A 15,436-nucleotide genomic window follows, 5' to 3' on the forward strand; every position below is an offset into this window, starting at 1 on the left:
CGGACATCCCTCTCACAATCCAGGACCTCTGGCTCCCAACTGCTCACCTGCCTGCCTTCCTGATTGCCCCTAACCGCTTCTGCCTGCCAGCCTGATCACCCCCTAACCACTCCCCTGCTAGCCTGAATGATGCCTAACTGCTCCCCTGCCAGCCTCTTTGACCCTAACTGCCCTCCCCTGCAGGCCTGGTCACCCCTAACTGCCCTCCCCTGCAGGCCTGGTCCCCCCAACTGCCCTCTACTGCAGGCCTGGGTCCCCCCCCAACTGCCCTTCCCTGCAGGCCCAGTCACCCCAAACTTCCCTCCTCTGCTGGCCTGGTCACCCCTAACTGCCCTCCCCTGCAGGCTTGATTGCCCCCAACTACCCTCCCTTGCAGGCCTGGTCCCTCCCAACTGCCCTACCCTGCTGGCCATCTTGTGGCAGCCATCTTGTGTCCACATGGGGGCAGCCATCTTGTGTGTTGGAGTGATGGTCAATTTGCATATTACTCTTTTATTAGATAGGATAGAGGCCTGGTGCACTCGTGGGGCCAGCTGGTTTGCCCTGAAGGGTGTCCCGGATCAGGGTGGGGTTCCCTTGGGGCATGGGGCGGCCTGGGCGAGGGGCCTGTGCTGGTTTGCAGGCTGGCCACGCCCCCCAGCGACCCAAGCGGAGGCCCTGGGATCTGGGATTTATTTATCTTCTATAATTGAAACTTTGTAGCCTTGAGCAGAGGCCAAGGCAGGCCAGGGCTGCAGAAGCTTGGCTTCCTCCATTGCCGGGGGCAACTCAAGCCTCCTGCTCTCTTTAGCTCCGTGGCTGCCGCCATTTTTGTTGGGATTTATTTATATTCTATAATTGAAACTTTGTAGCCTTGAGTGGAGGCCTGGCCGGCCTGGGTGTGTGGAAAGCTTGGCTTCCTCTATTGCCGGGGAAACCCAAGCCTCCTGCCCGCTCTGTGGCTGCAGCCATCTTGGTTGGCTTAATTTGCATACTCGCTCCTGATTGGCTGGTGGGCGTGGCTTGTGGGTGTGCGGAGTGATGGTTAATTTGCATGTTACTCTTTTATTAGATAGGATTGGCTGCCTAAAAACTGACATCCTAAGCTAGGAATGCAAAATGTACAAGCAGGACCCCTAAATTATGAAACCATAAATTTGCAGAATTGTTTAGCCACCTATATACATTAAAATATGTTACTATCCTCATGCACACACATCTATAACTACTTGTACATGGTGTAAAAACCATATGCAAATTTTTAAGAATACTTCAGATATTTCAAATTTCCTTAGAATTACAATATACTGTAAAAGTAGACTATAAATAACTATCAAGTTACCACTCACTTCAAATATAAAGAATATCATGAATAAATTATGTACCAAAAAAATTGATGTGGGTCACATACAAAAATTATGTGAAACAATTAAAGTGAAGAAACATGGTAATAATATATAACTCACCTGAAAGTTCATTTTAGGAATTACAGCAAATTCTACAAATAAAAACTTTAAGAGAATATTCTCTTATTTGGTTCTTATATTTAGGATACCCATAAAAAAAATAGAACAGTTCATTGTACAATGTACACAGGTGGCAAAGATAGCTCAACAAGGGAATGAAATTTACTATTGGCTTTTTTTTTCTGAAATCTTCAGTATTAGTCTGTCTTCCTAATTTCCATCCTCAAATATCTAAAGTGTTTGGCATGCAAAATGTACAATTTCAAATGGATTCTGTGTAATTAAGTAACTCTACTAATTATTACCAGTGCATCAAATACAACTTAGAATTGCCCCATCAATTGTCTTTGAAAATCCTTTTATCAACAACACTAAGTTGCACAAAAGTTAACCAATAGCAGAAAAAAATGGTTCTTTCTTTTTAGAAGAAAAGATATTTGGAATAAAGAAACAATATGATTATTTTGTGGTGCAGCAGAGACAGGAATCCTATATAATAAAATTGTAATATGCAAATTGACCCTAAAGATGGAATGACTGGGAATGACTGGTTGCTATGATGTGCACTGACCACCAAGAGGCAGACACTCAATGCAGGAGCTGCCCCCTGGTGGTCAGTGCGCTCCCACAGAGGTAGCCCCACTCAGCCACAAGCCAGGCTGAAGGGCTCCCAGGCTGCCAGAGAGATGTCTGACTGCCAGCTTAGGCCCAATCCCCCAGGGAGCAAGCCTAAGCCAGCAGGTGGATATCCCCCAAGGGCTCCTGGGCTGCCAGAGGGATGTCTGACTGCCAGCTTAGGCCCAATCCCCTGGGGAACGGGCCTAAGTTGGCAGGTGGACATCTCCAGAGGGCTCTCGGACTGTGAGAGGGCACAGGCTGGGCTGAGGAACACCCTCCCCCCGCCGCTGAGTGCATGAATTTTCGTACACCGGGCCTCTGGTTTAAAATAAGGGAACAGGAAGTTATAATGAAAATCGTTTCCAGTGGGAGCGAGGCTTCTTTTCTATTTGTAAGAATGGGAATTTACTAATTATAAAACTTTCTAATGTTTGCAAAATCATTTGGAGAACTATTGTGATATGGGTACTAATTATCAAATTCCTCATTGCTTCATAATATCTTTAAAATAGTCATGATCAAGTGAGTACATGCGCTCCAGTCTTCCAGTTAATGGTAATCTTGCTGCATTCAGTCACCTATAAACAAGGTGCATTTGAATCCCGGCTCTAAGGCTTGCTAGTCATGTGGACTGGGCAAGTCAATCTTCCGTGTTTAGTTTCTTTCTTCGTAAAATGGAGATCATAATAATACTTACCTCATTGAGTAAATTCAATGATTAATTCATTCTTCACTATCTGACCTCTTGCAAATATTTAAATTTAATCTCCATTCATTCTTTACCTCCAGGCACACTATCCTAATGCTTTAGCCACACCATGTTTGCCATCCCCTGCATACAACTGATCCTTCCTTCTTTGCCTTCAAAACTGCTATTCATTTTTCAAAGCCTGCCTCTGCCTCCCTGAAGCCACCTTTGGTTTCTCTCAGCAGATTCCACATTTTCCTTCTAATGGCAATTTTTTTTAAATAAAAGATTAGAAAGAAAAAGTCTAGGCCTAATTTTTAGCTTTTTCTTTTCTTTTTTTTCCCCACCACACTATTTTTTACCTCAGTTGTAAAATACTGTATTATAATTATAGGTGCTACCATTGATAAATAAGAATCATGTTGTATGATAACTTTGTGCTAGGTGCTTTTATTACATTATCTCTGGACGTTGGGCCCATTATGCAGTAAGGTCCCCAAAGGAAATAAACTAGTAACATAACTATTTTTCCCCTCAATTGAATGAGCAAAGGAATATCAAAATAGAGGTATCATTTTCTCTATTAAATCCTTGACTTTAAAGTAATTTAATATTTGCTAAAAGCAATATATGATAAAGAAAACATTTTTATTTAATTTGTAAGCCAGATTTAAAGATTAGTTTAACTTTTCCATTAAAGTTTTATATTTATGAATTCTTGAATAACAGAATAAAATGTAACTAGGTTTATCTTCATACAGCAAAACATAATTAGAAACTACTGTATTTGCATGTTAGATGTTTGAAGGGTGATTAAATATTTGATGAGCGTTAATTATGTACCTAATTACATTACACAAATTTAATTTTTTAGTGACATATTATTGAACAAAGAAATACAACACACAATGAAAGACCACCTCACTCTCATTAGGATGGTTACTATCAAACAAACAGAAAGTAAGAAGTGTTAGCAAGGATTTTGTTTAGCATCTATCTAGTTTAATAAAAAGTGCTGGATATCATGGGAGAATGTAAATATGTATAAGGTGGAATTTGCCCCTTAATAAGCTTATAATCAAATAAGAAACATAACAAATATATATAACACAAGAAAAGATGCAAACTCTGAAAGAGAAGTTGGGAGGAGGAAGATAATTATTCTGCCAGCAGGAGTTGGGTAACACCAACGTATGGGCAGAACTGGCATTCTAGTTCATGCGGAGGAAAATCACTAATAAGTGGAAGAGATGAGAAGGAGGTAATGGACTATTGCAAAATAAGCCACGTGGTAGCATCAATTGCAGCTGCTGTATCAGATGTAAGCTCTCCGTTAGAGCAGGTTAACATGACCTCAGGTATTGGGTGATGTTGCTATTTATTGTTGATCTGGCAATAGCATTTTTTATTACTATCAAGAAGGAGCACCAGAAAGAAACATTCCCTTGGGAAGTACAACAATATACAGGGTGTCACCAAAATGTATATACACTTTGAATGATTACAAACTCAGTATTTATTAACATAGTTCAACTTCAAAATTTAAAAGAATCTATATAAATGAATAGCTTTTTATTTCAATGCCTGTTTTCTGTAGTGGACAACCTGTTACATACTTTAGGTCTTTAAAAAATGGTGGGCAGCCTGGCCAGCATGACTCAGCGGTTGAGGGTGGACCTGTGAACCAGGAGGTCACAGTTAGATTCCTGGTCTGGGCACATGCCCAGGTTGCAGGCTTGATCCCCACTGGGGATGTGCAGAAGGCAACCAATCAATGATTCTCTCTCATCATTGATGTTTCTTTCTTTCTCTCCCTCTCTGAAATCAATAAAAAATATATATTTTTTTAAATGGTGGGCAAAGCGGGGGAGGGGGGGTAGGAATGAGGAATGGAGGACATCTGTAATAGTATCAACAATAAAAATTAAATTAAAATATTAAATAAATAAAAATGACACTAATCTCTGCCATTTCCCATCACATTCAATACTGATTTTCATTTCCTCTCATGGCCAAGGCAAGGAGTTTCAGAGCCTTTTCACTCTCTGAAATAGTTCTCAACCCTCAGGCTAAGAAACGAATGTGAAGGTCCTGCCAATTACCGAATACGTCTATTAGTACTGTTCAGGGACCAGGGAAATGATCAATAAGTGGGTCAGCTTCCTCAGGAAACAGACTCTGAGGAGTGTTCAAAGGGTTTGTTGAAGAGAGCTGCCTGCAATAACATCTGTGAGGAAATATGGGCAGCAGCATTGAGAAGCGAAAGAATTATGGTACAGCTGCAATGAAGGCCTCAGTTTCCACAGGAGGCTCTGAAGCTGAGACAACCCTTCAGAGTTATACCAAATTGAGGCAGGGATGAGAGTGGAGGGAGAGAGCTTTAAACTCCTTCACTGACCATGAATTGAATTCAACAGGCAAGGAGCAGCTCCCTTAAGCTAAATGTAATTTCTGGGGAATGATTTAGGTGTGAACCAACTGCAGGCAACACCCATGGCAAATGTGGAAATAAGTGCCTCAATCCTTAAGAGGGGACATTGGTAATTCATCATAACACCCACTACTGGGTTGACAGATTTAGAAATTTTTAAAATATAAATAAAATTATTACCTGGCCTACCTATACTAAAGGGTTATTTATTGTTTATCTAAAATTCAAATTTAGGAGAAACCAAGATGGCGGCATAGGTAAGCACCTAAACTGCTGCCTCGCACAACAATTTCAAAACTACAACTAAAAGACAGAACGGACACCATCCAGAACCACAGGAAAGCTGGCTGAGTGAAAATTCTACAACTAGAAGAGGAAAGCTCACAGAGAATTGGAGGTACGGCAAAGGGTCTTTGTGTGCGCAGAGAGGAAGGGCGCTGAGAGCCTGGCTGACTTTCTCTGGCAGAAGGGGGAAGAAAGCCCCCGACCGCACTGAACCCCAGTTCTGACTGCACTGAACCCCAGTCCTGGGCGAAACCCCGTGGACCCAGTCTCATACAGGGGGCGTCTGGACTGTCAGGTAGAGAGAAAGGCACCCGGAGACTCGGAGACCTGGGGGAGACCCAGGGGAGCTCTGGCAGGCAGGGGTCTGGAGGCGCATGTGCCAGTGTGCGCCACTGTGCACAAAGGCTGCGGAGGTTGCCACAGGCTTTCCCTAGCAGAAGGGAGTTGGAAGGTCCTGACTGCACTGAACCCCAGTTCTGACTGCACTGAACCTCAGTTCCAGGCGAGCCCCTGGGGACCCACGCTCTTACAGGGGGGAATCTGGACTCTTGGGCGTAGGCTCAGAAGCCGGGGAAGGCAGAGGTCTGGGGGCGTGCGCACCAGTGCACACAAAGATTGCGGAGCTTGCTGGAGGCTTTCCCTACTGGAAGGGAGTCAGAAGCTCCTGACTGCACTGAGCCCCAGTTCTGACTACACTGAGCCCCAGTTCTGACTGCACTGAACCCCAGTTCCAGGGGAGCTCCTGGGGACCCACGCTCTTGCAGGGGGGAATCTGGACTCTCGGGCGGAGACTCGGGAGCCGGGGAAGGCAGAGGTCTGGAGGTGCGCGCACAAGGGCAAGGCTGACGGGAAGCCAAGACTGTTTGCTCCGCCCTGAGACTCCACCCCATCCAAGCTGAGCACAGAGGCTTTTGTAATTTGGCAAGGCTAATCCTATAAGGTTGTCTCCAGCACCAAACTTCTCCCAGCGTAGACACAGCTGATTCTCACAGCCAACTGGCCAGGAGGTCAATTCCTCCCAGTGATACCAACAACAATCAAGACTTAACTACAACAAGGCTGTACATACAGTCCACAAAGGGGTGCACCAAGAGTATCCACCTCAGGTTAACTGGGGAGGCCGACCCACTGGGCCATATAGGAAACCTGGCACACAAACCTACCCTACCAACTCAGGGAAGCAGTGAAAATGCGGCAACAAAGAAACAGATCACAAACAAAAGAAATGGAGAAAAACAAACAACTGGATATAGAATTCAAAACCACGGTTATAAGGCTTTTCAAGAATATCCTAGAAAAGGCCGATAAATATAATGAGACCCTTGAAGATATGAAAAAGGACCAACTAGAAATTAAACAGACACTGACGGAAATAAAAAATATTATACAGAGACCCAACAACAGACTAGAGGAACACAAGAATCAAGTCAAAGAATTGAAATACAAAGAAGCAAAAAACACTCAACCGAAAAAGCAAAAAGAAAAAAAAAATCCAAAAAGTTGAAGATAGTGTAAGAAGACTCTGGGACAACTTCAAGCATACCAACATCAGAATTATGGGGGTGCCAGAAGAAGAGAGAGAGCAAGAAACTGAAAACCTATTTGAAGAAATAATGACCGAAAACTTCCCCCACCTGGTGAAAGAAATAGATTTACAAGTCCAGACACCCCAAGCGTACAGAACACCAAACAAAAGGAATCCAAAGAGGACCACACCAAGACACATCATAATTAAAATGCCAAGAGCAAAAGACAAAGAGAGAATATTAAAAGCAGCAAGAGAAAAACAGTTAATTACCTACAAGGGAGCACCCATACGATTGTCAGCTGATTTCTCAACAGAAACTATGCAGGCCAGACGGGAGTGGCAACAAATATTCAAAGTGATGAATAGCAAGAACCTACAACCAAGATTACTCTACCCAGCAAAGCTATCATTCAGAATTGAAGGGCAGATAGAGCTTCACAGATAAGAAAAAGCTAAAGGAGTTCATCACCACCAAACTAGTATTATATGAAATGCTGAAAGGTATTCTTTAAGAAGAGGAAGAAGAAAAAAGTAAAGAGAAAAATTATGAACAACAAATACATATCTATCAACAAGTGAACCTAAAAATCAAGTGAATTAAAAACCTGAGGAACAGAATAATCTGGTGAATATAATAGAATCAGGGGCATAGAAAGGGAATGGACTGATAATTCTCAGGGGGAAAGGGGTATGGGGGGATTCAGGAAGAGACTGGACAAAAATCATACACCTATGGATGAGGACAGTGTGGGGGGGGGGTAAAGGCAGAAGGTGGGGTGGGAACCGGGTGGAGGGGATCTATGGGGGGAAAAAGGAGAAACAATTATAATAATCTGAATAAAGATTTATTTAAAAAAATAAAAAATAAAAATAAAATAAAATTCAAATTTAGCCCTGACCGGTTTGGCTCAGTGGATGGAGCGTCAGCCTGCGGACTCAAGGGCATGTACCTTGGTTGCAGGCACATCCCCAGTAGGGGGTCTGCAGGAGGCAGCTGATTGATGTTTCTCTCTCATCGATGTTTCTAACTCTCTCTCCCTCTCTCTTCCTCTCTGTAAAAAATCAATAAAATATATTTTAAAAAATAAAATTCAAATTTGACTGAGCATTGTGTATTTTATCTAGTCACTGTATCCACTGCACTTGTACTAAAGGGTAAGTACAAGAAAGAATTTCAAGGGTATTAATGCATTATTCCTTTTGTAATCTTATTCTTTAAACAGTACTAGTTCCACAAGAATGTGGGAGACCAAAATGAAAATTGGTTAACCTCAATAATTTTGGCTCTATTCGAGATCCTGAAGTGGTCTAACTATAGGGACTCAATGCTGCTAGCTATATTTTACCATCAGAAACAGAAGTATGCTTAGGAAGAATACTAGCAATACTAACAAGGGAGGGAGGATTGTGAGAAAGACATAGCACTCAGTATACAGAAAGGGAAAGAATTGGAGCAAAGGCAGTAAGAACGAAAAGGAAGGGATGAGAGGAAACACCCTGAGATAGATTCAAAGAATTTTCTGACTACATGATGTAGAAAAATAGAAAGTGAGCAGAATCTAGTAAAATTGCATGCTCTTGATTTTATGTAATAAGAGGTGATGCAAGATATATATAAAACAAAAGAATAAATAGGTTTAGAAGGAGAAAATTATACATTTGACAAATCATTCATCAGAATGTATAATATGTATGAATACTCTAATATACACCAAACTGTTGATATTGGTCAGGTATTCATTTTCCATTAAACATATTTCACCTGAGACTTTGTAGATATTTTTAACCATCTGGAATTTCTACAAGCTGTACTAAGGATGTTAAATTATACCAGTAGTTCTATTAGCTAAATATATACACAGTTCTGAGAAACAGTAATTTTCAAATTTAAAATTTTAATGGAAAGGTTGGTTGCCACAGGGTGGGGGTTGGGGGAAATGGGAAGATATTGGCCAAAGGTACTTTTTAAAGTTCTAGTTATAAAATGAGTATATTCTGGGGATCTATTATACAGCATGGTGACTACAGTTAATAACACGGTATTACATACTTGAATGTTGCTAAAAGAGTAGATCTTAAATGTTTGCCACACACAAAAAAAGGTAATTATGTAAAGCGATGGATGTGTTAACTAACCTTATTATGTTAATTATTTCTCAATAACTATGTGTATCAAATCATCATATAATACACCTTAAATTTACACAGTTATATATCAACTAGAGTCTGGTGCCTGTGGGGATCCGGCCAAAATCAGCTCTCTGACATCTCTGAGGAGTCCCAGATTGCGAGAGGGTGGAGGCCAGGCCGAGGGACCCCACTGGTGCACGATCAGGGCCACGGAGAGACGTGGGAGGTTGGCCAGCTGGGGAGGGACTGTGGGAGGGCCCCAGGGTGTATCTGGCCCATCTTGCCCAGTCCCAATTGGCCGGACGCCAGCAGCAAGCTAACCTACTGGTCAGAGCATCTGCCCCCTGGTTTTCAGTGCGCATCACAGTGACCGGTCGAATGGTCAAACGAACAGTTGGACACTTAGCATATTAGGCTTTTATTATATAGGATTATATCTCAGTAAAATAAAATTAAAACAAATAAATAAAATTTTAATTGAAGGAAGATTTTATAAAATGTGTTTGTCTTCAATAGCAATTCTGAAGTCTATTTCGTTTAAAATAAATATTTATTGGTATGTTTTATCTATGTTACTAAAGAAGCTCTTACAAAGTAGAGCTCTGATCTTATCCTTTAATTACACAAAGGGAGAACTACCACCACCATTACCCTCAGTAATGCTACCGTTCTACCTGGCATTCTCTCACTTATATTACACTGCCAGTTTATTTTTCCTAAACCACACCATTCATTACACTGCCCCTGTGCTATTTTCTGATTCAGAGTAATTAGTCCAGGAAACACGAATAGATTAATTCTCTGTGTGCATCACAGCAGAATCCTCCATAGCATCCTCAAATGCCAGGATGTTAATCTGCTTAGTATGGTTTGGGACCAGAAGAAATATTTAGAAAGTAAATATAAATAAGGTGTTTTCTATTTTTCTTCATAAGTCTAAAATGTAATTTTATACTTGCAGCTTATGATGTTAATTTGAATCACCAGTGAGCCACACTTATTCACTACTGGGGTTAAAATACCCACTATAAGACATCTATAAACAGAACAAAATCTGGTTTATGAATCGTTTTGCCAATCAGAAATCTATTTTAATAAGCATCATGTACTATAACCCATATTCCCTAACAATTCCCAATAAAAGAAAATGTATATAATGCATGTTCATATAATAATTAAAGTGACCTTATTAAATATTATTTTTGTATTATGTATTTTCTATCCAAACGAACCATTCAGTATTCTGCTATAATTATTTGTATACTAGAGGCCTGGCACACAAAATTCGTGCACAGGTACAGTCCCTAGGCCTGGCCTGCAATCAGGGCCATCTTCCCCTGCTGCCCACAGCTGGCCCTGACCCCGCCGCCACCCACCCCTGGGTCCCCATTCACCATCAGTCCATCAGAGCCTGCTGGCCAGGGAAAGGGACCAAGCGGTGGTCAGTGCACCTCATAGTGACTGGTCAAGCAGTCATTCTGATTGTTCCGCCATTAGGGTCAATTTGCATATTACCCTTTTATTATATAGGATTATTAACTGTTAACTTCCAATTATTCATGTGTGGATTATCCATCATAGTCTTTAAACCCAAGATGGCTTTCCCTTGGAATTGAGTATATTTTAGGCTAATTTCTTGGTTTACTAGGTATTCTTGTGTGTGTTTAGTAAAAATAAGTATAGCTTAAGACATAACATAAGTAGGAAGATAAATCTGCTGCTGGAAAAAAAAAGTGATATAATAGCATTTCAAATCTAATAAATAATTATTTTATGATCCATAATACATTTATGTTTTTCAACTTTTTGCTCCCTTCAATTTGTGCAATGAACATGGAAAGCATAGCAAATCACTATGTATATCCTTAAGCATAGCCTTCCCAAACCGGGGTATTTTCAGGGCACCCAATCAAAATGTCAGGCACACAGTAGCTATAGCTGTTGAAAGTTGTCTCTAAATATTTTATATTAATTCTCCTGTTCTTTAACTGTTGTAGCTGAAGATAAAACCTAAGAATAATGAATTTAATTGTGGTAATTTATGTGGTTATATTATAATCACTAAGGGGAATAAACTCTTATTTCTCAGCTGCAATGATTATTGGGAGCTACTTATGATTAGTTTTACTTAAGATTACCTGGGTTTCCCTTTTCAACCAAAAGATAAAAAATACCAAATATCTTGTATCTCACTAGTAATAATTTTGGGTTAAAAAATAAAAATGAACTAGTAGTGTAGTGGATACATTAAATTGCAATGTAATGACAACTGTCAATACTTATTGTAACTCTTCTGTCGGGTACTATTCTAAGTATTTTTCTCCGTATTCTTAAAAAAAGAAAACTTTAGAAAATACATTCCATTGTTATCCTTATTTTAACAGTGCAGAGAAGTTAACTGGCTGAAGATTCTGTAGTAAAGAAGGCCTAAACTAACATTTGAAACCAGTACAATTTGGTTTCAGAGTTACTACCAAGAATATACCACCTCCCTGTTGAAGTATTTGACCCTCTTCCTTATTGAAGAGAACACAAACAAATGGTGCCTCCAACCACTCTCTCTCCTAGATATCTGAGTAAAACTGGAATACCACATTGTCTTTAACTCTCCCAGTGACAGCCTACTCTGACAACTAGGCTGGGTTGGATGTCTCTCCTGTCCTATTCTCCCTTCTCACATACCACCACATTTATTAGTCTGACATCATTTTTTTTTTTCTTTTCATTCCCCAGTTGATTGTAACTCTTTGAAACAAGAAATATTAAAATATAGGAGCACAGCACAGTGCCTGGAATATAGCAGAGGTTCAGTAAATGTCTGCCAAAGAATGTTCTTACTTTTCCAGGTCTGCCTATTGGCGTTGCAGCTGCACCAAAACAATCACATCCACTGTCACCTTTGTTCTGATATCGACTGTTGCAATTATCTACATTGTAACGTATTTCACATTTCTCTTTGAAACAAAGATAAGAATAGCTATCCCAAGTGGGGAAAATGTCTTACCTTCTAAATCTTCTTTCTCAAAGTGTGTTTTGAGAATAGAGCGAGTTCCACCCCTATCCACAACTGCCTCTTCATCATTTCTCTGTAGAATGGGAAAAAGGAAGACTAAATGGAAATACATATATTTTTCTTACTTTCAGAAAATAAAATTTTTTCAGAGATAAAAATACTATTTATTTACAAAATATGTCTGTTAAAGAAATAACAATGATTAAAATTAATAAAGGTATTTTTAAAGTTAGAAGCTCAAAGTATTTTTTGCTTCCAACATTTTTAATTAAATTTATTGCAGTGACATTGATTAATAAAATTATATAGGTTTCAAGTGTACAATTCTATGATACATTCTCTATATTTTGCTTTGAGTGTTTGCCACCCAAAGTCAAATTTCCTTCTGTCACCATATATTTGCCTCCCCCATCCTCCCATTAACCTTTACTAGCCTCTCTACCCCCCTTTTCCTCTGGTAACCACTATACTATTGTCTGTGTCTATGAAATACTGCCACTGTGACAGCATGGATGGATCTTGAGAATATCATGCTAAGCAAAATAAGTCAGAAAAAGTAAAAAACCATACGATTTCACTCATATGTGGGATTTAAAACTGAAAGCAACAAATGAACAAATAAGAAAAAACAAGCAAGCACTCATAGACAGACAACAGAAAATAAACTTGTAATATGATCTAATATTTTAGAGTTTTAATTTAGTCAGTTAAAACTATTTGTATATGACTATTCTATTTGGTTACCAAGTGTTAATTTAAGGAGAAAGATAAAATTAATTTGGCCACATATTTAGAAATCAAATAGCATTCGATTTTCCATGAAATTGAAGACAAACATTCCAGTTGGCATCATTTATTAGGGATATAAAAAATGGAAAATAAACAGTTATCTTGTTGATTTAGTAACATGCATTTCTATCTCTGATAAAGAATTCTTGTTAACAAGATGACATTTTGAACTACACATGGAAAATATAAAAATCATTAGCATTAACACCACTCATGCTATGGTAGAGTGACATAATTCCATTGCCATTAAAAATGGGGTTGGAGGGGTCTAATCCCTTGAAAGCAATTAGTAGCAATTATTAGGTAAACTACAACTCTAATTATTTTGTTTCAGTATAATGCATTTTATTCAAACTAAACTGTAAAGTACAGTCATATGCATTAAACTTCCATTCAGTTTCGTTTTTTTTAACCTATTTAGAATGGCTGGGCAAAGGTTCTAGCATATGCATATTATACATACACAAAACAATATGCCACTGATTTGGTTCTCAATAAAATAATGGGGAGAAGGGTGAATATAGTTCATTTTGACCATGCAGAAATACACAAAATACAAAATACTAAATGAAGCAAAATGCAGGTTACTTCCAACGTTTATATGATTGATTAACACCTATCTATTTCTAAGCCTATCATTGTATATAGTACAAGGGCATGTTTGAAACCCTGTAGTCCTTTGTCTTTCTGAAAATGTGAACTGAGACAGGTCAGGGCAAAGTGTTTAAAATCAGAGTTAATGAAACCTATACTATAAATGAGAGAAAAATGAAAATGAAGATACAATTCAGAGCCCATTGCTCTTCTGTTTGGCAAAATTTTAAATATCTGTTGGTTTGAGCAATAATAGCAATAGAAAAAACTAAAGATGGTATTTATATAATACTAGAGGCCCAGTGCACAAAATTGGTGCACGTGGGGGGGGTGTCCCTCAGCCCAGCCTGCACCCTCTCCAATCTGGGACCCCTCGAGGGATGTCCGACTGCCCGTTTAGGCAGTCGGACATCCTTCTCACAATCCAGGACTGCTGGCTCCCAACTGCTCGCCTGCTTGCCTTCCTGATTGCCCCTAACCACTTCTGCCTGCCAGCCTGATCACCCCCTAACCACTCCCCTGCCAGCCTGATTGATGCCTAACTGCTCCCCTGCCAGCCTGTTTGCCCCTAACTGCCTTCCCCTGCAGGCCTGATCACCCCTAACTGCCCTCCCCTGCAGGCCTGGGTCCCCCCCAACTGCCCTCCTCTGCAGGCCTAGTCACCCCCACTTCCCTCCTCTGCCAGCCGGGTCACTCCTAACTGCCCTCCCCAGCAGGCTTGATCGCCCCAAACTGCCCTCCCTTGCAGGCCTGGTCCCTCGCAGTTACCCTCCCCTGCTGGCCTGATCGCCCACAACTGCCCTCCCTTGCAGGCCTGGTTCCTCCCAACTGCCCTCCCCTGATGGCCATTTTGTGGTGGCCATCTTGTGTCCACATGGGGGCAGGATCTTTGACCACATGGGGGCAGCCATCTTATGTGTTGGAGTGATGGTCAATCTGCATATTACTCTTTTATTAGATAGGATAGAGGTCTGGTGCATGGGTGGGGGCCAGCTGGTTTGCCCTGAAGGGTGTCCCGGATCAGGGTGGGGGTTCCCTTGGGGTGTGGGGCAGCCTGGGCGAGGGGCCTGTGCTGGTTTGCAGGCTGGCCACGCACCCCGGCGACCCAAGCAGAGGCCCTGGGATCTGGGATTTATTTATCTTCTATAATTGAAACTTTGTAGCATTGAGTGGAGGCCTGGGCCGGCAAGGGCAGATGGAAAGCTTGGCTTCCTCCATTGCCAGGGAAACCCAAGCCTCCTTCCTGGTCTCTGTAGCTGCAGCCATCTTGGTTGGGTTTATTTGCATATTTCCTCCTGATTGGCTTGTGGGCATGGCTGGTGGGTGTGGCTTGTGGGTGTAGCAGAGGTACGGTTAATTTGCATATTACTCTTTTATTAGATAGGACTCCTGAACCAAACAAATGCAAGTTTCAGCCTATTTAGAATCTATTCTTGACATATTTAAAAATTGAACTTATCCTCTGTGTGAGATATATTCAAATATATGTCACATTGGAATGCATCTCTGACCTCTGGAGTGTTGTTAAGATAAATGCCAAAAGCTAATTATGCATCCATGTTCAAAGGTCAGAAGGAAGACTATTCCACTGTATTTTACAATGGTGTTCTTTTAAAACAATTGCAAAATGGAAAGCTTTATATAGAATATAATAAGATGTTTTCTCCCTGTACAATATTGATTTCAAGACCTGAATCTTTTTTTAACTGATACAAATAATTTTTGTCTATATTTATATAAAATATGTATACTGTTCACATATAAAAGATATTCTATTCTTTAGCTAATGTAAAAATACTGAGATAAAATGAAATTTTGAAGAAGAGCAGAGGGGGATCTAAATAGGAAATGGTAATTCTTTAATTACTATAACATTGTAAGCAGAAGTGATCTGTTTAAATATTTCTTTGAAATA

General features: G+C 40.4%; 1 protein-coding gene across 14 annotated transcripts in view; it reads right to left on the reverse strand.

The window, feature by feature from the left end:
* Window positions 1–15,436, reverse strand: part of SLC4A10 (solute carrier family 4 member 10) — a 276,790-nt gene that overhangs the window by 164,962 nt on the left and 96,392 nt on the right. For all 14 annotated transcript variants that reach the window (XM_080668207.1, XM_080668214.1, XM_080668208.1 and 11 more), the window contains exon 2: window positions 12,130–12,211. In XM_080668207.1, the coding sequence (XP_080524333.1) occupies window positions 12,130–12,211 (82 nt within the window). The remainder of the gene's footprint in view (window positions 1–12,129; window positions 12,212–15,436) is intronic.

This window comes from Plecotus auritus, assembly GCF_963455305.1.
Source record: "Plecotus auritus genome assembly, chromosome: 5".
Lineage (NCBI taxonomy): Eukaryota > Metazoa > Chordata > Mammalia > Chiroptera > Vespertilionidae > Plecotus > Plecotus auritus.